Below are 22,130 nucleotides of genomic sequence, written 5' to 3' on the forward strand. Positions count from 1 at the left end.
AACTCTATATACATAAAAAAAAAGAAAAGGGACCTGAAATTTGAATGAGAGCAGAAAACTTGGAATTCAACAATTGTCTATCATCACGACAGTTCAAACAAGAAAAAAAGATCAGGACTTCAGTGATTGTGAATGAAGCTTTCATTTCTGAGCCATCCACTGGAAAATGTCCTTGCGGATGACACTGTCGAGCCCGCCTGTAGTGAAGCTCGGTTTGACCAGACTGGCCTCGCTCATGATGTAATGATGCCTGTACTGATTCATGGTTCCGGTGGGTCTTGGCGGTCGAATCATCATGGAGACAGTAGGGAAGGATTTGGGCCAAAGTTTCCTCGAAGACACGAACATGAGCCTGTCAGATTCACGGTTCTGTGGAGATTGCGTGTTCCTGGATGTTTTGAGATGAGAAGATTCCGATATTTTCTTTGCCTTGTCAGTGCTTGAGTTAGTATGGCATGGTAGTTGCTCGGGTGGAGCACGGATATGAGCCTCAGGCTTCATTCGATCAAGCCAGCGGAGAATCCAGTTGCCCAGGTTCCGACCAACTTCTATGTCTCTTTCCTGGATGCTCTTGTGGACATTAAGTGCCACATCAAACACTTGACGAGTTCTCCTGCCCAGAGGAGAGGGAGAGAGTTAAGTAAGTGAATGAATACACCATTCTCATGATAAGCAAGTGAGATTGTGAAACAAACCCAAGAGATGAATATCATCATCAAGGCATGCAATAGCACCAATCTCGGGATCAAAAGATTGATGAAGAATTGTAAGAACAATGGAGATTGTTACAGTATTCCTTAGCCCTCGAATCGATCCTTCTCTTGGAACGAAGGGTAAAGTTGAACAAATTCGCAACATCAAAGCTTAAGATCTCATCACAAATCATACAAAACAAAGAGTCGGATTCAAGCTTAAGGCGACTAAGAACAAATCCAATTCACGCCCGGGTCATATTTGCCCGAAATTATCTTCCAGGACGATGAACAAGCATCATATACTAGGAAATGCTTGTCAAGATCGACGATTCACAGAACAAATCATGATTTTAATCCACAGAGACAAAATCAATCTGAAACAAGCTCAATCACGCAAATGGGGCATTGCTTAAAGAAACTATCAAACCCAAAGCGAAACCTTTATATGAACCAATCACATATACGAATCAGCATTTTCATCAGTAAAAGAAAGCATCTCTTGTCAAGCAAGCCGATTGCAAATCTCACGATCTCATCAAGGCTCTAGCTCAGACACACTATCAAACCCCCAATCAGAACAGAAAGCAATCAAATCACACATCCAAAAACGGAAAATCCCAACAAAGAAGGACGGAATTATCTCCTGGAAACAAGACAATTAGGAACGCAATCGGAGGGGAAAAAACCCTCACCGGTGCAGAAACTGTCGGATCCTAGGATGCTTAGGTCCGACTATCCGACGCTGGATCTTCAAGGCGAGCCTGTAAGTCCGCTTCAGACCCAAGAAGTACGCTGTTCCCAACGTTATTTCCCACAACACCATTTTCTTCTAGAACCTTCTTCTTCTTCTTCGTCGTCGTCGTTTTCGAAAACTCTTCACTCCGAATATGATCTCTGTATATTCTTTATTCTTTTCTTAGAGCCGAATTTCGATCACCTTGTTCCCGTCGTTGTTCGCCGCTCGCTTTTATACCGGTCGATGAATCGGCAAATCGATCCCTACCGTTGATCATGATCTGCGAACCAATCTCGACCGTTGATCATTCTCGGTGGGTAAGGCATGGAAAATAGTCGTTGTTTTGGAATGGGCTCTGAAGGCCCACTTAGAGCCCAGTAAAGTTTAGATGGGCCTTACATTTTTGGACATCATGTTAATATCCATTAAAAATGTTAACAACAAATTTATTAAACTATTTTTTATTTTTATTTGTATAACCACAAAGCTAAAGTAAAAATTCATTTCCTTTGCTAATCATATTTGTTCGTTGATATCGTGTGAGAGGTTTGGAGAATTTTATCGTTTAATGGAAAGTTACAAAGCAAAAAGGAAAAGCCGCATTATCAAATATATTGTATCTAATCTTAGCAAATTAATAATTAAATATAATTAAAAGGAGGAAACCAATTAATAAATGGATTCCGAAGGTAAAGAGTAGCGGATACGACAACTCTAATTATTGGGAAAAAAATATAATTTCGTAATAATTATTTCCCATATGCGTATATATTGTAATATATTTATTGTACGTGGCGCTTTAATTCTCACGCTCACGAATATTTTATTTATTTGGTATAGTTCTCGCCTCTCTCTCTCTCGGTCTCTCGTCTCTCTCTCTCTGTCGGCGATGCAGAGGCTGTCGCTAGACTCGTCAGCTTCGAAGCTCTATAGCTATGGAGGACGAAAGGACGAGGTCTATAATGTCGATGACTTGAAGCGTAAAGAATCGTCCTCTTCTCCTTCTTCTTCGTCCTCCGTCGATTACGACGATCACGAGTTCAAGGATTCAAAGCCACGGCGATTATCGCTGCAATTGCCGCTCTCGGCGTCGCACCAAAAGCAAGAGAAACTCGTTCACTTCATTCCTGTGCTTACTCTAATCTGTTTCGTCGTGCTCTACCTCACTTCTCATCCTCCATCGCAATCAGGTTCGTGCTCTGCTCTACATCTGATGAATCACTTACTTGGATTATCTTCTGTTTTCTGGTTTTGATCTGTTCTCGGTTTCGGATTTTCTCAGATTTGGCTCAGTTTAGTGGATTCCACCATCCATCGAAGCATTTAGGTATAATGCAGCTCCGATTCTTACTTTGTCCCCCGAATTTCTCGGTCTATTTCAGTTTTTCGTTAACACAAAATTTGGTTCATTTTCAGATTATTTTCCCTATGATATTTCTCCTTTCAATACCACTTTTCTTAACCTTATATACACTCGCATCACATGTTTTACATATTTAAGTTGAGACGCATTCAGGTTTAGCCGCCGGGTTTGAATTTTGATATGCGCGCAAGTTCAACCTTGATTTTGGTTAATTGGTCACTTCCATTCGTTATCCAGTAGATTCCGGCGAAAACGGCGAAGTATCGGGACTCGTCAGGGCCAATGTTCTGGCAATCCGTAGTAGCATAAGGAACTTGCAAGAAACGGAAAAATATCCGCCGAAGTCATTCCCGGCGCGTCACCGTAATTCCCACCGGAAAACCGCCATCTTCTAGATTCTCTCACACACTATTGGCACGTGTAAGTTCAAATTGCATTGCCGATCTGTCTGTTTCCTAGAACGTCAGTTTGTTTAAACTAACTAAATAGAAAAAAGGGGAAAATATAAAGCTTACCGGTAAGATGCGCCGGAGGATGGCCTCATTCAGCTAACGTAGGCGCGGTAAGTGGCGTATGTTAGAGAGGAGAGGAGTTAGAGTGCGCCGTTGTGTGGGGGTGCGATCCAGTTGGAAATTCGGACCGTTACAGTGCCTCGTGGTGCGGTTGGAGATTCCAGCTGGAAAAAAAGTCATATGTTCCCCTCTTGATAGCTTCACAAAGCTCATAACTATATAACTATAACTACAATGCATTTATTTATTTATATTTAGTAATTAGTGGGAGCTGTCCCACTGGCATGGCCCCCTCCTCGATTTCAATTTTTTATTTATTTATTTTCATAATGCATGCGTAGATAATCAGGGGTAAAAACCATATATCGACGCTCCTATGTTCTTATTTTGATTGTTATGGTCTGACCATATAGCACGTCGGTATTGTACTAACGTGTCTTGGATTGATATATTATTTTACAAAAGGCATTTGGTGAGGAGATGATGCCATGTGGGCTCGTGATGACGTTTGCCGTCCCCTCTCCTTTATTACGCTTTTCATTGCATCCTCTCTCTCTCTCTCTCTCTCTCTCTCTCTCTCTCTCTCTCTCTCTCTTGGCTCTGTTTTGTAAACCCTTTTGTTCTTTCTCGATATATATATATATATATATATGTTATGCTTTTGGTGTGGCCCAAATCTTCCGATTTATGAAGTCTATTATTGAACTTTGGCCTCATTCGCAGTTGTAAATCTTATACTAATTAAAAGCGAAATTAATTGCTAGGAGTGTGTGTGTATATATATCGTTTATCAGTTGGGTGTATATTCGTTGTGTAATGTAAATGAGGTTGACGTTTGACTAATCCGTGCATAGGTGTGGATGATGATGGCGAGTCACGGGCCGAAGATGGGAATTATGGGTATCGTGAAAAAAAAAATGAGGAGAATGTTGGATTCAGTTGATTGGTTATGTGTAAATCTTTTCAAACTGGTTAGTAATTAGTTTTTCTTTATAAAAACTTTGTTTTTTTTTTATCGAAAAACAGTATCATTTAAATCTAGTTTATGCAACTATACAATCTATTTTTTTAGAAAAAAAATTTGAGCATTCAATGAATTGCTTCATGTGTCGACGACTCGACGGTGGATTGCACAAAAAAATTTGATAAAAATTTTAGTATGTTATATACACACCATTAGTGCATTTCGTGATGATTCTCGTGATATATTTTGGGTTCAAATCTTATCCTAATATTTGTATGTGACAGGTATTCAGAGAGAGAACAAAATTGACCATTAAATTTTTTAAAAATATCAATTTTCTTAATAGAGCAGATATACGTTTTAAAATTGAAATTTTATAAACATATTTCAATTTTAAAAGGAGAGTTTTAGTGATTTTTTTGTGTATATATAAAAAAATTCAATGAGAAAAATGCAAAAAAAAAATATTACAAAATAATGGAAGAAAATGCTGTGCTAGCATTACCACGCGCTTCGTTGTTCCAAAATAACATATTTTACGAATTTTGGCCAAATTTTAAGGACCAAAAAATGGGCGCGTGATATCGACGCGCTAAGGCTGCGTGTCGGCGTGTACCCTCTCAGATGTCCCAGGCTTTTAGAGCTTTTTTTAATTCATTTTGGGCCCATTTCGAAATGAGCCGTCATCTACCGGGCCGAACATCATAAATAAAACTCGATCCGGAAATATCGAGTTATACAATCAAACTTTTTATATAATGCGTGTAGAATCAAACATTATATATATATATAAAGAAAATTCGTTACAATGTTCAATCAACAAATTACTTGGCACATAAGATCAACATTCCCCGTGTTCTTAGGCTATATATATATATATAGAGAGAGAGAGAGAACCTTTGTGGCGATGATTCGAGTACATTATTTAAGTTATGGTTTTATCTTAATATTCCAGTGTATCGTGAAAATATTTTTAAAAAATTTAATTTTTTTGGTAAAATTTTAAAAATAAATTATGTAACAAAACACAGCGTTTTAGTTTTATCTTGTCTTAACTTTTATATATGTTATAATTAAGGATTTAGGTGCAATGGCATCTACCATTAATACATTCCATAATCACCTTCAGTTTAAAGAAACAATAAAATTGACAATCTCTTGGCTTTTTGCAATCTCCGAACTTGTTCGCTCCCACCGAGGTCGGCTTGCACGTGCATTTGCCATTCTCGCATACGGTCGCTCGTGATGGGCATTCCACCATTGCCTCTGCTCCCTCGATACCATTCGTTAGCATATCTGTAAAATATTTATAAAAAAAATTAATTAATTATGTCAGATAAATAGTTATGTTATATATATATATATATGAATCGGTTATGAGTAATGTTGATGACATATTGATTGTGCAATGTAAAAAAGAATGCTGTTAACTAGTTATGACATATATATATATACACACACTCTCGTCGTCTTAAATTTTCTACGTAACTTTTTAAAAAAAGAATTATTTTTTATTAATTTAAAATACTAATTTCAATAGAGTATTAATGAAAATGTAATTTAATGAAAGTATTTTTAAAAAAAAATCAGAAAAATATCTAGAACGATATCTGTTAAAAAATAGAGGGAATATATAAATTGGTTATGAATAATGTTGATGACATATTGATTGTGCCAAACAAAAAAACAATGTTGGTAACTAGCTATGATATATATATATATATATATATATATATATAAAAGATAAAGGTGCAATTATTGCTTTTACATATACTTTTAAATTACTCACATGATGAGACAAGGAGAAGAACAAAGAGCATTCCCTTGGAGGCCATGGATTTAGAATTTTTGTAATGATATATATGAGACTTGTATTGTTTAGAATTTCTTGCGAGTATTATGAGTTTATATATTGCTCTTGCAAAAAAAAAAAAAAAAAAAAAAATTTTTATAATCAGTATGATAGCTATTTTCCTATTTGGTTGTTACCGGAATATCTAATATATATATTTTTTCCAATTATACATTTTCCTAATCCAACAAATTTAAATGTTAAGGATAGATGATTAAAATATTCCATAAACGATGGTTTGTTTCTATCCGGTAAGTATTAAGAATATTAGGTGAGACTCACCCAATATCCGGGTTATTTTTTTCTTGTTATTAATATAAATTATTTATTTTTCGTTATAAAAAAATTATTAATATGAATGTAGTAAAAATTGATATATATATTATATTATATGTAAAGTTAAATTATTTTATTAATACTTGGGTTTCAAGCTTCTCGGACTGGTGTTCGTCGTTGGTGAAGCGCTCGAAGACGGCATGGAATCCGTGGGCGAATACGTGTTCGAGTACGGATACGTCGTTGTTGATCGATCTCAGAGCATCTGGAGGAGTTTGGGATTTTAGTACTTTAGGGTTATTTTATCGGTTTATTAATTTTAAACCGGTACGATTCAACAATTACTGTAATTTTAGTTATTAAACCGATTCGGATGATATGGTATCGACGATGATTTGAATTTTTTATTGCTAAAATCACCATTTTTTTCGATTTTTTTATATAATATAACATCATATTTTTATTGAATTGGAAAAAAATTGAGAGAACTTTTGAAAAAATCTTTTGTGTGTTTTGTAGTTTAGGTATTTATTTGATTTTTTTTAAATAGGTATTATATACTATTTTTTTATTATATATATATATATATTTTAATGTGATAAGTAGTAAGAAGATTTTTTTTTATATTTTAAAATATTTTGTATATGGGAGCGTGTGATCGATGCAGCTAGGGGTAGGCGTTTCAGTTCGGTTCTTCGGAACCGGACCGAACCAAAACGAAAAAGCGGTACTTTTTACGATCCGAAATCGTTCTGAATTTCCGAACAGTGTTATTTTTAGATAACCGAATTTTTCCGGAACCGAACCGAACTTTAAAAAATCCCGAAAAACCGAATATTTTTAAAGGAAATCTATATATTTTTTTTTAATAAAATCCGGAACCGAACCGAACCGATACCGAAACCTAACAGAACCGAACATAATATAAAAACCGATTGATACATATTTTTACAAAACCGAAAAAATCAAATCGATCCATTTCTATCTCGAATCCGAACCGTTTTTCACAACGCCCACCATAAAGTACTGTGCGCGTCGGTATTTACAGTCTTATGGGCTTATTGGGTATTCTTTTTGGGCTTCTTTGGAAATATTTAAACCGTCATCTCTTGGATCGCGTTTCACTATTCATACATAGACCCGAAAATACCGGATCGAAAACTCGAACCTATTTGCGTTATTTTTTTTTGGTGATTTAGCAGTTTTCAATCTTGAATTCATTTAAAACTTATATTTTATTTGTTATTTTTCATACAAATAAAAAAAGTAACGATTGTAATTCTTTCTTCATGTAATGAAAAATGGTAACTTTATATTAGTATTGTGCATTCATTTGCATGGCCTATCTTTCTATCTGGCCATTATATAAAACAAAGCCTATTTTCGCCAAATTATTTCATATAGAAAAAAAAAAGTAAGTCAACATAAAATCCTAAAATTTGTATCTAGTAAATTGTATGTTTATGATAATACCATATTTTCAATTGCCAAAAATTTCAGTAATCAAATGAATAAAACTCAAATTAAATCGTGTTTTTTAATGCCTATAGAATGATATTAAACTATTGAAGTTATGGTTTTATCTTATTGTATTCTGAAAATATTTGAAAAAAAAAGTTTAAAATTATACAAACAAAAATAAACACTTCCAAAATGCGACAGAACATATATTGTTTTAATAACTTTTTTTTTTTTTGCACGACGTACAGATATTTAAATTCCCCCCTTTAATTATGGCAATGGCATCGGCCATTAACGCATCGCATCCAGAACTTAAATCTAATGGCGCAATACCATCCGCACTCGTCCGTTTTAATGCAATGTCCGTTACCTCCAATGGTGAACTTGTTCTCCTCCACAAATGTTGTCTTAATGCAATCTCCATTATCTTGATGATTTCCACACATCACTCTTCCTTCTGCCGTCTTTATATTGTTCGTTAGTATATCTACGTAAATATAAAAAAATACGTTCATGATTAACATATTTAAATACGATGCATGCATATATATATATATATATTCGGATGGAGTTTCGACCTAGAATTGGCATAAAACGAACGCATATTTTACAATTTTTTTATTGTTCGTATTATTAAAAGATAAACTTTGCAATTCTTATGACTTTTGAAGATTTTACTCACATGAAGAGAGGAGAAAGAGAAACACGCAGAACAATCCCTTGGAGCCCATGGTTTTTTTTTTAATAAGATGGATTTTTTAATTTCGGAATGCAAATACGAGGCCTTGAATTATTACGTTGAATTTCCATCGAGCTTTTGTGAGTTTATATATTTGTCCATGCAAAAATAAACGTAGAATTAGTATGCATTCGTTTCTATTGGATTAATTGTCCTATTTGGTAATTATCCTTCCTATCAGTTACATTTAAATGGTAATAAAAAATTACAAATATTTAAGTAATTTTGGTAACGGATGCATAGATTCGGATATTAAAATAAGCTAGAATTTCCATAGAGCACAAAAAAGTTAAAATTTTATAATTGGTATGAATTTGATTATTTGTTTATTTGGGACCACCAGTCACGCACCTCACCGAGCACGCCGGAATCTGTAAGAACTGCGGCGGTGGCGGAGGCGAAGCTGCTCCAGATTGCTCCGGAAAGCCGTCGTTTTGACTGTTCTGACGGTGCAGCGATGATTGGGTGCCGCCAAACACTGACAATGAAGAATGGGAACGGAGAGAGAGGAGGCTTTTGGGTCTGGGCGTGCGCTGAGAAATTCATTATGGAAGCAGGGGACTTGGGTTTCAAGCTTCTCGGACTGGTGTTCGTCGTTGGCGAAGCGCTCGAAGACGGCATGGAATCCGCCGGCGAACACGTGTTCGAGTACGATACGTCGCTGTTGATCGATCTCAGAACATCCAGAGGAGTTTGAGATTTTAGTATTTCAGAGTTATTTTATCGGGTTATTAATTTTAAACCAGTACGGTTCAATAATTACTGTAATTTTAGTTATTAAACCGATTCGGATGACATGGTATAGACGATGATTTGAATTTTTTATTGCTACAATCATCATTTGTTTCGATTTTTTTTATATAATTTAACATCATATTTTTATTGAATTGGAAAAAAAATTGAGAGAACTTTTGAAAAAATCTTTTGAGTGTTTTATATTTTTTTAAAAAAATAGATATTTATATACTATTTTTCTTTATTATATATATATATTTTTTTAATGCGTAAGTAGTAAGGAGATTTTTTTTTTTTAATATTTTGTAAATATTCTGTATATGGGAGCGTGTGATCGATGCAGTACTTATACTTTCATATGTCAGTCTTATGGGCTTATTGGGTATTCTTTTTGGGTTTATTTGGAAATATTTAAACCGTCATCTCTTGGACCGGGTTTTACTATTCATACATAAAAATCGACCCAGTATTTCCGAGTCGAATACTCGAACCTATTTGCGTTATTGTTTTTTTTTTTGGTGATTTAGCAGTTTTCAATCTTGAATTCATTTAAAATTTGTACTTTATTTGTTATTTTTCATACAAATAAAAAAAAAGTAACGATTGTAATTCTTTCTTCATGTAGTGAAAAATGGTAACTTTTATATTAGTATTGTGCATTCATTTGCATGGCCTATCTTTCCATCTCGTCATTATATAAAACAAAGTCTATTTTCGCCAAATTATTTCATATATAAAAAAAAAAGTAAGTCAACATAAAATCCTAAAATTTGGATCTAGTAAATTGCATGTTTATGATACCATATTTTCAATTGCCAAATTAAATCGTGTCTTTTAATGCCTAGGATGATATTAAACTATTTCAAATTATGGTTTTATCTGAATGTGTTCTGAAAATATTTGAAAAAAAAGTTTAAAATTATACAGACAAAAACAAACACTTCCAAAATGCAGCAGAACATATATTGTTTTAATTAATTGCACAACAGATATTTAAATTTCCCCTTTAATGATTGCAACGGCATCGGCCCTTAATGCAATAGTACATCAAGAACCTGAATCTAAAGTTGCAATACCAGACGCAGTCATAATTCTTAGTGCAGTCTCCGTTACCGATATAACCTCCATAGGTGAAGAACTTGTTCTCCTCCACAAAGGTTGTCTTAATGCAATCTCCATTATCTTGATGATTTCCACACATCACTCTTCCTTCTGCTCTCTCTATATTGTTCGTTAGTATATCTACATATAGATATTAAAAAAAAAATACGTTCATATTTAACATATTTAAATACAAAATGCATGTAATTTTGATAATAAAAAAAAAAGAGGGCATGTGTATATATAAATTCGGATGGAGTTTACGACCTAGAATTCGCATAAAACGAACGCATATTTTACAATTTATTATTTGTATTATTAAAAGATAAACTTTGCAATTCTTATGACTTTTGAAATAATTACTCACATGAAGAGAGGAGAAGGAGGAACACGCAGAACAATCCCTTGGACACCATAATTTTTTTTTTATTTTTTATTTTGGAATGCAAATACGAGGCCGTGTCTTGCTACGTTGAATTTCCATCGAGCTGTTGTGAGTTTATATATTTCTCCATGCACAATAAACGTAATTTTTTTTTGTTGAATTAATAAACGTAGAATTTAATATATAGTATGCATTCGTTTCTATTGGATTATTGTTCTGTCTGGTAATTATCGGATTTATTTCCGTTGATATATCTTTCCTATCAGTTACATTTTTAAATGGTAAAAAAAAAACTACATATATTTAAGTAACTTTGGTAACGGATGCATAGGTTTGGATATTAAAAAGAAGCTAGAATTTCCATAGAGTTTTCACACAAAAAAAAAGTTAAAATTTATAATCCGTATGCATTTGATTATCTGTTTATTTGGTTGTTATCTGATTTGATTTTAGTATATGTTAATTTCCATCGATAAGTCTTCCTAATCTCACAAACTTAAATGTCTTTGATAAGCCAAAAAAAAAAGATTCCATAAACAGATTGATTTGTTTTCTTATGCGATAACTAATTTGAATATTTAGATATATAATTTTTAATATGTAGCAGCAGTACGATCCTCCTCGTGATTTTTTCAATAAATCTTTAGCCCAAAGTAACAAAAAAATCTAACCATTAATCAAAATAATATATATATATATATATATATATATATATATATATATATATATATATATATATATAAAGTAGAATACTTCGTTTAAATCGAATGATTTAAATTTAAAAAATAAAGATATAAAAACAATTCCGGAAAAACAATAAATAAGAAAAGGAAAATTGTGTTAGCATCACTACGCGCTCCAGTTCCAAAAAATAACCGATTTTACGAATTGTTACCAATTTATAGTCCCGAGAAATGAGAGCGTGTTATTGACGCGCTACATCTGCGCATATGTATCGCCCGTCTTTTGCTTTTTGGGCCTATTAGGAAATATTTGAGTCCTCATATTATGGGCCGGGTTAGACTATTCCTAACCGAATCTCGACCCGGAATTATCGGGTCGGTCAAACCGGGTTGACTCGTTTCCGGTCCCTACAATACTGTTTCTCATTTTTTTATTTTTGGTAAATTTTGTTCTCTTTGAATTTTTCCCCCTTAGGTTTATGATTTGTAGACGGTGAAAGGATTCTGAAACAATTAGGATCAGAAAATATGTATATATTGTTAAATATAATTTTCAAAGTTTATGATTTTTTTTTCTCTCGATTGTTTAATACATTCACAGTTTTATATGGAATTCGTCCTAAATTATATGTGTGTAATTAATATAGAAATTGCGATTTTTATACCTATTAACATTAAACTATTTCAATTATGATTTTTTAAAAATATTTTTAATGTATTGTGAAAAGATTGAAAAAGTGAAAAAAAAATATACGACAAAACAGTTTTTTTTTTGGTATGATATTCTAGATGTAAGAAAACATTTATTTATTTTGGGTTAACTTATAAATATTTTTTTTTCCTTTAAGAAAAAATCTAGATGTAAGAGAACATTTATTTATTTATTTTGGCTTAACTTATAAATACTTTTTTTCCCTTTAAGAAAAATGGCAATGGCAGTGGCCATTGATACACTCCATAATTAGGCCAAGTCTAATGGTACAATACCATTTGCAATCTTGCGCCGTCTTGCAGTTCCCTTTTGGTCCGAACCTGAACTTGTCCTCTTCCTCTAAGGCTGGTTCGCATTTGCATTTACCATTCTCGCACGTGCTTCCTCTTGATGAACATTTCTCCTCGCATTCTAAGTCGTTCCGGCAAACCACTGCTTCCGTTCTTTGATTTCCATTTGTAAGAATAGCTGTAAATATAAAAAAAAATGGTCATATCTTTTTAAGATATTTTTGAATTTATATTTTTTTTTTGAGAATTGAGCATCTATTCGGACTAATTTAAAAAAATCTCTGTGAATTTCTCTTTTCAAATTGTAGGGTTACGTCTCATTATCATCGATTGAACTGTCCAAATTTAAATATTTTTTATATAATTTATAGATAATGTTATTGATTTAGTGATTATATAAATTTTATCGAACTCAAAACTATTTACTTACGAACTTTATTCTCACCTATTAGCATCCACGCCAAATCAAATGCAAAAAAAAAGAAAAAAAAATCATATATAACGAAAGTATATTCTACATATTATATATACCACCAAATGATAAAGTTTGAAATTCTTGTGTTATACAGTCATTACTTACATGAAGAGACGAGGAGAAACGCAAAGAGCAGTCCTTTGGTGGCCATGGATTTATATTTCTGTAATGCTATATGAGACTTTGTATGAATTATTATGTAGAATATCTTGTGAGCTTCTGTGAGTTTATATATATATATATATATATTGTTCATTCAAAAAAGTTAAACTTGTATAATTAATATGCATCTGATTATTTTACTATTTGGTTGTTATAGGAATTTAATATATGTTTACTTCCAATGACACGTGACACTCTTAAATGTTGGTGATTGATGATAAAAAAAGATTCCTTAAAGCAGTGGTGGGTTATTTTTTATGTGACAAGTATTAATAATATTTAAATATATTTTTTTTTCAATTTCCACTATTTTGTATATTTCCGCAGAATACGTGGTGATTTTCCGTGTATATGTTTAGGCCAAAGTAAAGAACTGGCAATTAATTAAAAAAACATATAAAATAATTTATAGGGCAGAAGACTTTGTTCAAAACGGAGTATTCTAATTTGTTAAGAAAAGATTTAATGATTTTTTAGTAAATAAAAACAATTCTGAACAAAAACAGAAGAACGGAAGACAGAAATCAACCACGCGCTCTGATTCTGCAAAATAACCGATTTTACGAATTTCGGCCAGATCCAGGAAAAACTGGAGCGTGAGATAAACGCGCTAAGGATGCGCGTCGGGATTTACATTCTTAAATTTGAATATAAAGCCTTTTGGGCTTTTTGAGGTTTGAGCCTTCTTCTTCCTTTAATTCTTTGTGGGCCTATTTGAAAATACTGCAAGCCCACGTATCTCATGAACCGGGCCGAAACTATTCATGACTAATAAATCCCGACCCGGAAGTATCGGGTCAGTGACCGTGTCCCAGAAATTCATATACTGCATATATAGTGACTGCGTATTGAGTCAAATTAAATCGTAGGCAAATAATGATCAATCTCTCTCTCAATTTGATTATAGACAAAAAACATAATAATAGACTTATCTTTTTTAACAATTTGAACACGTGGCGACACAGACTCATCTCTTGCCTTTGATTTTAAACTTAGAATCTCAAGATTCTCAACACCAATCCCACATAAAAGAACATATCACAAACTTTATAAATAAATAAAAATACATCTGATAAAATATGCTTCAGTGCGAATTTGATGAAGTTACTTGGATCCAGGGATCAGGGTTCTTCTTGCCTGAATCTGAATGACAAATACATAGCAACCAAAAAAAAAAAAAAAAATTGGACAAAATTTCATACGGTGTAAAAGTTAACTAAGAAACTAAAAGGAAGCTGAGAGAAGAGGGATCTGGAGGCTAATGAAAGTTCTTATAACCCAAAAACCGAATCCGAGTCGAATATAAAATTAACCAAAAGACCGTATTTTTTATTTCATCATTCAGAACCGAAGCAGAAACAAATCGAATCTAACATAAAACCTGAATGAATTTAGATTTTCTAAAACTGTAAGAACCGTACCCAAATAAAACCAAACCGAAATCCGAAATATCCACACCTAGTAAAACGCACTGCTGTAAACTCGAAACAACCTTCATAGAAGAAGGCTAGTTAGTTACCTTGGAAGGTCCTTGATTTCAGGGGAGAGAAGACCCATCTGTTCAGTCAGCTTGTCCATGTGTTTGGCTCTGTCCTCGTCCCATCCATTTTGCTTCTTCTCTGTCTCCGTCTCATTGCTCCCAGTTCTAACATCTCCTGACGCTGAATCCATATCATCTGCCACCGGACTTGACGCGAGATAATCTTCCAGGAGGGACGAGTAATCGACCAGCAGGTCCATCTCGGGACCCGGAGGAATATCATCAATGTCAAATGGCACAGAACCATTCGCCAACAGATCAGAGTCCACGAAAGGAGCATAGCCTGTAAACGGCTCCATGAAAGTCTCTGCAGGGACCTCGGCTATGCCTTCTGGAATCATTTCCGAAAATTCAGGCAGAGTCAGATCAGGTGAATCCTTGGTTGGTTCTTCCGATTCTGGAAACCTGTCGATATCTGATGATGGATGAGGCAAGGAGGTCGGTGGCATCTCCTGAAGAGTCACACCTCCCGATACATGGCTTGGTGAAGAAGTATCGTTACCGAGAAGGAAAGTGTTGTCACCACTTTTATAAGGTTCCATCTTCATAAGCTGTCTGATCATTGATTTTGCTTGCTCGTGCATTGGAGGCTGATATTTCACAATCTGTCCATCAGGAGAAGCAACATTCTGATCCTCGGCAATCCCTTCTTGCTTCAACCTCCGTTTCTTATTAGCTTCGCTAATGCATCTATTACCTTCATTTTGTTGTTGTTGTTGCTGCTGCTGCTGCTGGAGAAACTGAGCAAGAAAATGAGGGTTTTGTACTGCCTTTGCGAGGAATGACATTATTTGCTGCTGCCGCTGCTCCATGCCCTGAAGACGTTGGACCATCTTTTGAAGTTGGTTGTCAGTGCTTTGTTGCTGTTGTCTTAATCTAACGAGCTCCTGCATGAGGACGTTTTTGTCCCTTTTAAGCCTCTCAACCTCTTCTTCTAGACCAAATTTCCCAACTTCAACACATGCACCAACAGACGAGTTCTGTCCATGTGAATGCTGATGTCCATGCGCAGGTTTTCGCCTGGTAATTGTTTTTAGCAGGTGTCTCTGACCCCTTAAGAAACCTTCATTTGCAAATTCCCAACGATCAGGGTCAACCTTTCTGAAACCCTGTTTCACAAAAAAGGAGCAGCCCAATGGAATGAGCATAAAGATTTAAATAGGGCAAACTTAAGAACCATGAATAGAAACCTAAAGGCCAGCTGGCCACAAATTCATACAGAACCAAAGTTAACAGATACAGAAACACAACTATGTGAAAGAATAATATGCCTCAGAATCAATTTCCTCAGAAGTAAGGCATAGCATAGGAGTAGTTATCAACTTGACATCATGGACAAAAGAAACACACAAACTAGCGTATAACCTTCTGCTCCCGTGATGGCATTCTATCCAATAGCCACACCAGAAAGACCAGAAGGTCCTCTAGTAACCATGAAGAGGAGAGTCCAAACTTTCTATAATATACAAGCTCAATCACCTTAGATCTAGAGATACAACAAAATGAAAAAGGAGTGCATATAGCACTTGGATATATCGCACAACAACATGGGAATTTTATAGTACATAATTGAAAAGTCGTGCCACATAGACAATAACTAAGTGATGGACATAACGCTAAAATTGTAAAGTAAATCACAGAAGAAATAGTATCCCCATCCGCATGCTAAAATAATTAAAAAAAATCAAAATCGCAATCTTACAGCCTAAAGCACCAGTTTCTCCAACCAAAGACACTGTATAAGCTAAATCTCAATTCAACTACAATTGTTTTACATGCATATATAAGCAGATGATAACTTAATCTAATCGAAACGATAAAGACCTGACCTATGAAGGGCCATAATGATACACACAACACCTGACTTGTTGCTGCAAATGACATAAGCCAACCGATATCCAAAGCTTGCAACACCACATACCCACTTAACTAATAGCTAAGTAAAATTTTATATGCACTATCACTTACATCCCAGGCTCTGCCGAATGAAACAAACTTTGACATGTATTAGTTTCTGAAGACTACCTGTCTCCAGAAACCCTGATTCATGTAAAACAATAGGGGTGTAGTGGTAACAGGACATGATCAACATGAGATTTGCTCTCTTATCCAAGTTTCTTCTTTCTTCACCTTTATGTTGCTGAGAAAATGCAGAAAGAGTTGTTATAATCACAGACAATCACCACATCTCATCTCGTACATCAGAAGCACAACTTTTACACTTATTTCTCATTTCCATGCCGTAAACTATACATACCCACACAGGCAATGACAAGAAAAACTACGAGTAATAGTTCGAATCAGCCACGCTCGAAAAAACAGACAAGGGCTCCAAGTATAATTCAGCCGATCTAATCCTTCTCTGTACGCAAGGAAGCCTCAGTAACAGGCTTACCAACCATGTGATACTAATAGCAAGGACGGCCATCGTAAAATTTATGCAGAGATTGGTTCACTCTCATCAGCAATGAAAGCCATAAACCAAATGAAACTAAGTTGAGAACGGCATGGACCTAAAAGTTAGGCAAATAATTTGACGCAAAAGCATAATTCAGTATCGAGAAAGGAAGAAAAAGGTGAAGGGAAAAGGAAATACGTAAGTATTAAGCTGTCTGACAAAGCTGGAGAAATTATTGTGCTTGAAGTACTTAGGAAGGAGATCTCGAGCAAACTCCGGTGGATTCCAGACGACGAAGCTGTTGTTGGTAGGGCTCCACGACACAATCGAGTCGGTCGCAGGATCATTGACCATGTCGTACGTCTTGCTCAGGAACGGAGGGGGCGCGTTTGCGTTCTGAACCGCCATTGGCTGCGGCTGAGGAGGAGGCGACGGCGGCGGCGCCGATACTCCGCCTCCTCCACCGGCATCGCTTTTGGTTGATTCTCCCTTGCTATTGCCGCTTCTAGCATCATCCATTACGAGGGTTGAAGTAAAAAACGGGTTTGATGAACTCTTCAACCGATCGATACCCTAGGGTTTCGACAAATGCTAAACCGAAAACGGCGTTAATGGAGTTATCCCGTGCAAGGATTCTCCGATTCCGATACTATATGAACAGATAGAGGAAACGAACCAGAGAGAGAAAGAGAAGAAGCCGCGAAATCTCGGAGGAGGTTTTTACTGAAGGAAGCGATGGGGGAGACGACGGGGGAAAACGGAATGGGGCGACATTATGAAACCAGATTGCACTTTACAAAAGAGAAACAAAAGTGGGGCCTACAATTTCCACGTGTCAATTTTTGAATGGTTATTGTTTATGGGCCTAACGAATGTCCACATGACCCATTCTGAATGGGCCTTGTTAGTAATTCATGTGGGCGGAACGAACTTATTTATTGGGCCGAGATAAGAGCATATCTGTCCTAATTTTAATTGGGCTCGAAATAAACAATTATACAAATAAGTGATGACAATTATAAAGGTTAAAAGAAAAAGTGAGGATTGGATCGGGATTTTGAACCCGACGTGAATCGAACACGCAACCTTCTGATCTGGAGTCAGACGCGCTACCATTGCGCCACGGATCCCAATGGTTAATTTAGACCAAAGCACAAAGAGAATAACCAAGACCGTTGGATTCAAGCATCAATAAAGAGACAAACACGTTTACATTGCCTAATATATATTTCCCTAATAGACCGATCAAATTCGCAATGAAAAAACTGCCCCTCCCTTATAATTGTATTCCGCAAAACAATCGTTTTTTATAATGTTGCAATGGCTTGAATAAAAAACGTGTATGTATTTCGTTTGAGGGTTCTTGACCTTTTTTTTTTTGTTTATCCTTCAGTGTGTTGCTTGCAACCCTTTGGCCCATAGTGCTGAGCTGACCGCCTAACAATCTTCTTGCACAGATAACAGTAATGCACTTGGCACGCCCAGCAGAACAGGTGATTGTTGTTACCCATCTACACAAATCCGTTCAATCCCATCTCATCAATCCCGTAAAGACGGAAATTTTTCGGTTTCTAACGTCTAAAACAAGGAGGAGCCAGAGTTATGTACGTATATAGTGCATAGGAGCCGAGTTAGTTTACCTTTGCATTGAACTGACGGCAATTAGGGCATAACTGACCGTGCTGGCCAAACATTTGAGCTTGAATCTGGGCAATGACTTGGCGATTATTTACCCTCTCTTCCCATTGTTGGACCATCTCCTGTGGGAACAGATCACAGGTTCCCTCCCTTCAAAAACCCAGGTTTGGTTAAGTTCCAACACACATGGATATATATATATATATGTGTGTGTGTGTGTGTACCTGAAATGCTCGTATCCGGTTATTGCCTTGTTGCAGCGATAACAGAAGTATTGGCCGCAATTATCGCAGACCATCTTATTACAACCTTCGGTTTTAGAGATTGCCATCTTACAAGACGGGCATTGCTTAGCGTCCTTAAGTATTTCCTTGACGCTGAGCATCTCATTAATCATTTCGCGTTCCTTCCTCCTTTGTTCCTCTCCAAGATTCGAAGAACTCTGTCGTTCCTGAATAAGTAAATGAAACAGAATTCGCTTCAGAGAACTCATATCCTCAATGAGCAGTCAGAAAAAAAAAAATACAGTAGATGGCAAGTTAGTAAAAGCATTCAGCTCTTTAAAAAAAAAGAAATACTCCTGCAGAATTGGCTTGAATCAGTTAGTAGTAACCATGATAATAAATATGAAAGGTATGGGAATGTTACCTGCAAGATTTGAAGCCTCATTTCCGCGCTCATACAAGCAACACCCACATGTCGTTTTTCTCTACAAAGGGTACAGAAACTGAAGAAACACTTGAAGCATAAAGCATGCTGTTCTTCATCCTCTATGCAAGGGGTTTCACATCGAGGGCAGTACACAACATCGGTCATGGACTCTAAAGTTTTCTGTAACATCAGAGACTCCCATCGTTCAAACTCTTCATCTCCAAGTAATCTCTTTAACACACCTGGTGGGACCGTTTCCCGGCACCCAGAGTCTGGACATTGAAGCTTGTTAACAGTGCCCTCAGAGACATGTATATCAGTAAAGCTCTTCATACACTTCCAACAGAAGAAATGCTGGCATGGCAATTTAACAAAGTCGGTACCTGGTGAGGGTTGGAAAAAAAACATTGGGGATGAGTTCAATAGTGAAATCTACAAAACCAAAATACTGAAGCAGGCAAACAAACAAAGAGCTTACCTGCAGATTCAGAGAAACAGATACAGCACTCGTGTAAGCTCTTAAGGAATCCCTCGTGGCATTTTTCATCATTATAACTCCTAATATAAGGAATATCTGTGTCTGGGGAGCGGCTTCCTGAAACCGCACGTTTATCTCTGGAACATGTAACGCCATAAGGACCGAGAATGATCCCTTTATCAAAGCCAAGATGAGAAAGAGAAGAATTCTGCAGCCAGTCTACCCATTGGTATAAAACTTCTTGTCCTGGCTGAGCCATCCATATGGAGTCTAGCATAGAGCAAAGACTGGAAATCTTATCAGGGTTCAACCATTGAACACTGATTGTAAAATAAGGAGGCAAGTCACTCGGGTAAGTTTTGGGCAATAAGCATGTCAACACAATCGGTGGAAGATGCTGAGTCTTGAATGAATACAAAAACTCCTCGGATTCTGCCGGTAAATTTAGCTTCGCAGTTACAGTATGTTCACTAGAAGCTTCAACATCTACATGAATCTGCAAATCAAGGAGGGTACTAAACTATAAGGCAGTTCTGCTGAAGTCAACATGTTATACAAAACGAAACTTGTCAGTAAGAAGCTCATTTCTGACCCGAAAGTATCGCATGTCTTTATACCGCTCAAAGATGAAAATGTTTTCTCCGTAGATGTAACCTAATGCCAGAAGCTGCAACCAATTCAAAAGGAGGTAATATATATATAAACCCAGCAAGTGTATAATGGACAGAGAGCAACAAGTAATCCAATCTGTTTCTTTCTTAAGTCATGATGGCCATCAAAGGTTGATGAGTTCAAGTCACAATCTAAACCACAACACACGGAATTAGATGGCAAACCACTTACACTGTAAAAGAGGCCAAAATTTTTCAAGAATTGCAAAATGCCAACAGGAAACAATGGTATCAGTTTTTTTACTCAGATTAGAACCCTAAATTCTATAGTACCCATCAGTTTCTTGTTACTAAATTAATTGCAAAATGATCAAAACTCTTAGATTCGGGGAAAAAACGCATGAAGAAATACCAAGTCACGAACTTTAGCACAGTTACCTCATCTTCCTGAGATTGTTCATTCATCTCTAGCTGTTCTTCAGTCAGTTCCGGTTCACTGACGCTCGATCGCAGCTCGTCCAGAATAATCAGGATGATATCTTCCTTCTTCTGATGTTCATTGGCAGCAAGAGTTTCTTCATTTTCAACAATCTTCATCCCAGTGTCCTCACAATTCGAGTTCTCACCAGAAATCGAACGAGCCCTTTCATCCGTATTCGAACTTTCTACTGAATTCGAAGTATTCCCCGATTCCAAATTCGACCTGTTTTCCAAATTCAAACTACTCAACCCACTAGTCATACAATCCGCGTCGGATTTCGGAACCTCTGCCTCCGATTTCTCCACGTAACGCGATTTCGCTCCACGATCGCGCCGAATTCGAGACGCAGACCCATAATTCCGGCGAGATTTCGACGGGTTTTTGGAATGATCGAGGTTCTGCAACGGCACTGAGGACCCATCAGCAGCAGCAGCCATTTCTTCTTCCTGATTCTCCGGCGGTTGCTGCTGCCGGGGGTAATAGGCGGGCGCCCGTCGTGTCTTCCTCCGCTTGTACTGGTCCCTCTCATGGCGGTGGCGATCGTAGCGAACGTGAGACGTAGCCTGAAGGCTGAAGCATAGAATGGTCGTTAATAGTGATCGTTTAGGCTGTTTGGACTCAATGGGGGCCTTTTGGGCTTCAAAGCAGCCCAATACAATTATGGTAGAAAAGGAAAAGAAAATCACCAAATTTTAATTCAGAAATAAATACGAAGTATTACGAATGATATTTTTGGATATTTTTTTGAAAATATATTATATTTGAAAAAGTTACTCACATGATTCCGAACATCTTCTAGAAACTGAATCTTCACTTACCTTAGTTTCCGATCATTAACAATATTGATAGATTAAATGGTTCGACATGCTCAAGCAAGCATCGTAAATCCTCCATTATTCTGTCGCCATGCATATAAAATTATAAATTGCCGTTGGCATCAAACAAAACAACTATTCAGAAAAAAAATACAAGTAAATAATATATATATATATACATACATACATATACCAAGAAGTTGTGTGTGTTTATGTTTATTTGAATTCGTTGTAATATATATATATATATATTATAAGTATATATGTCGATTCAAGAAGATGATAGAACAAAAACAGATGTGGTTGTTTTCAGCTCTTCTTCTCGCATCATGTCTTCTCCGATATAAGGCTCTGGTGGCTGTCGTCGTCGTGGCCGC

At 36.1% G+C, this 22,130-nt stretch overlaps 4 protein-coding genes, 1 long non-coding RNA gene and 1 other non-coding gene across 12 annotated transcripts; 1 reads left to right on the forward strand and 5 right to left on the reverse strand.

Moving 5' to 3' along the window:
* Window positions 1-15: 15 nt before the first annotated feature.
* Window positions 16-1,627, reverse strand: LOC104814421. The gene is made up of 2 exons (XM_010542452.1): window positions 1,388-1,627; window positions 16-613 (listed from the first exon to the last, which is right to left on the reverse strand). Exons 1-2 carry the CDS (start codon window positions 1,516-1,518, stop codon window positions 142-144), a joined length of 603 nt encoding a protein of 200 aa, XP_010540754.1. The 5' UTR covers window positions 1,519-1,627; the 3' UTR covers window positions 16-141.
* A 623-nt stretch (window positions 1,628-2,250) lies between these two features.
* On the forward strand, window positions 2,251-4,321 carry LOC104814422. 3 transcript variants are annotated; one of them, XM_010542454.1, is made up of 4 exons: window positions 2,251-2,621; window positions 2,714-2,758; window positions 3,032-3,214; window positions 4,161-4,321. In XM_010542454.1, the coding sequence occupies exons 1-3, from the start codon at window positions 2,321-2,323 to the stop codon at window positions 3,187-3,189; spliced, it is 504 nt and encodes a 167-aa protein (XP_010540756.1). In that variant the 5' UTR covers window positions 2,251-2,320; the 3' UTR covers window positions 3,190-3,214; window positions 4,161-4,321. The 3 variants fall into 3 exon arrangements, with proteins under 3 accessions (XP_010540756.1, XP_010540759.1, XP_010540758.1); XM_010542457.2 differs by having other exon boundaries at window positions 3,035-3,214; XM_010542456.1 differs by lacking the exon at window positions 4,161-4,321 and adding an exon at window positions 3,772-4,153.
* Window positions 4,322-12,362: 8,041 nt separating this feature from the next.
* LOC104814423 lies at window positions 12,363-13,176 on the reverse strand. Its single transcript, XR_771910.1, has 2 exons — window positions 13,085-13,176; window positions 12,363-12,682 (listed from the first exon to the last, which is right to left on the reverse strand). It is a non-coding gene; the product is annotated as an uncharacterized LOC104814423 (long non-coding RNA).
* An 842-nt stretch (window positions 13,177-14,018) lies between these two features.
* On the reverse strand, window positions 14,019-17,843 carry LOC104814424 (heat stress transcription factor A-1d). Of its 5 annotated transcripts, none has more exons than XM_010542459.1 (4): window positions 17,756-17,843; window positions 17,278-17,670; window positions 14,661-15,790; window positions 14,019-14,284 (listed from the first exon to the last, which is right to left on the reverse strand). In XM_010542459.1, exons 2-4 carry the CDS (start codon window positions 17,596-17,598, stop codon window positions 14,263-14,265), a joined length of 1,473 nt encoding a protein of 490 aa, XP_010540761.1. In that variant the 5' UTR covers window positions 17,599-17,670; window positions 17,756-17,843; the 3' UTR covers window positions 14,019-14,262. The 5 variants fall into 5 exon arrangements, with proteins under 5 accessions (XP_010540761.1, XP_019058207.1, XP_010540764.1 ...); XM_019202662.1 differs by lacking the exon at window positions 17,756-17,843 and adding an exon at window positions 16,707-16,821 and having other exon boundaries at window positions 17,278-17,368; XM_010542462.1 differs by lacking the exon at window positions 17,756-17,843 and adding an exon at window positions 16,650-16,821 and having other exon boundaries at window positions 17,278-17,368.
* A 294-nt stretch (window positions 17,844-18,137) lies between these two features.
* TRNAW-CCA lies at window positions 18,138-18,209 on the reverse strand. Its single transcript has one exon. It is a non-coding gene; the product is annotated as a tRNA-Trp (tRNA).
* A 127-nt stretch (window positions 18,210-18,336) lies between these two features.
* On the reverse strand, window positions 18,337-21,415 carry LOC104814425 (E3 ubiquitin-protein ligase RNF14). The gene is made up of 7 exons (XM_010542463.1): window positions 20,896-21,415; window positions 20,439-20,513; window positions 19,847-20,342; window positions 19,366-19,751; window positions 18,942-19,168; window positions 18,720-18,867; window positions 18,337-18,590 (listed from the first exon to the last, which is right to left on the reverse strand). Exons 1-7 carry the CDS (start codon window positions 21,373-21,375, stop codon window positions 18,462-18,464), a joined length of 1,941 nt encoding a protein of 646 aa, XP_010540765.1. The 5' UTR covers window positions 21,376-21,415; the 3' UTR covers window positions 18,337-18,461.
* Between the last annotated feature and the right edge of the window lie 715 nt (window positions 21,416-22,130).

Source organism: Tarenaya hassleriana, unplaced genomic scaffold (genome assembly GCF_000463585.1).
Source record: "Tarenaya hassleriana unplaced genomic scaffold, ASM46358v1 Cleome21, whole genome shotgun sequence".
NCBI classification, from domain to species: domain Eukaryota; kingdom Viridiplantae; phylum Streptophyta; class Magnoliopsida; order Brassicales; family Cleomaceae; genus Tarenaya; species Tarenaya hassleriana.

What these genes read in the sequence shown, in the direction of transcription:
- LOC104814421 (XM_010542452.1), bottom strand. Translation starts at nt 1,518, where the DNA reads ATGGTGTTGTGGGAAATAACGTTGGGAACAGCGTACTTCTTGGGTCTG. An exon ending in ATCCGACAGTTTCTGCACCG is followed by an intron (nt 614 to 1,387) that starts GTGAGGGTTTTT and finishes TCCTCTGGGCAG; the next exon opens with GAGAACTCGTCAAGTGTTTG.
- LOC104814422 (XM_010542454.1), top strand. Translation starts at nt 2,321, where the DNA reads ATGCAGAGGCTGTCGCTAGACTCGTCAGCTTCGAAGCTCTATAGCTAT. An exon ending in TCATCCTCCATCGCAATCAG is followed by an intron (nt 2,622 to 2,713) that starts GTTCGTGCTCTG and finishes GGATTTTCTCAG; the next exon opens with ATTTGGCTCAGTTTAGTGGA. An exon ending in CCATCCATCGAAGCATTTAG is followed by an intron (nt 2,759 to 3,031) that starts GTATAATGCAGC and finishes TTCGTTATCCAG; the next exon opens with TAGATTCCGGCGAAAACGGC.
- LOC104814424 (XM_010542459.1), bottom strand. Translation starts at nt 17,598, where the DNA reads ATGGATGATGCTAGAAGCGGCAATAGCAAGGGAGAATCAACCAAAAGC. An exon ending in TCAGACAGCTTAATACTTAC is followed by an intron (nt 15,791 to 17,277) that starts GTATTTCCTTTT and finishes TTTGTGAAACAG; the next exon opens with GGTTTCAGAAAGGTTGACCC. An exon ending in GAAATCAAGGACCTTCCAAG is followed by an intron (nt 14,285 to 14,660) that starts GTAACTAACTAG and finishes TTTGTCATTCAG; the next exon opens with ATTCAGGCAAGAAGAACCCT.
- LOC104814425 (XM_010542463.1), bottom strand. Translation starts at nt 21,375, where the DNA reads ATGGCTGCTGCTGCTGATGGGTCCTCAGTGCCGTTGCAGAACCTCGAT. An exon ending in AACAATCTCAGGAAGATGAG is followed by an intron (nt 20,514 to 20,895) that starts GTAACTGTGCTA and finishes AATTGGTTGCAG; the next exon opens with CTTCTGGCATTAGGTTACAT. An exon ending in CTGTTTCTCTGAATCTGCAG is followed by an intron (nt 19,752 to 19,846) that starts GTAAGCTCTTTG and finishes AACCCTCACCAG; the next exon opens with GTACCGACTTTGTTAAATTG.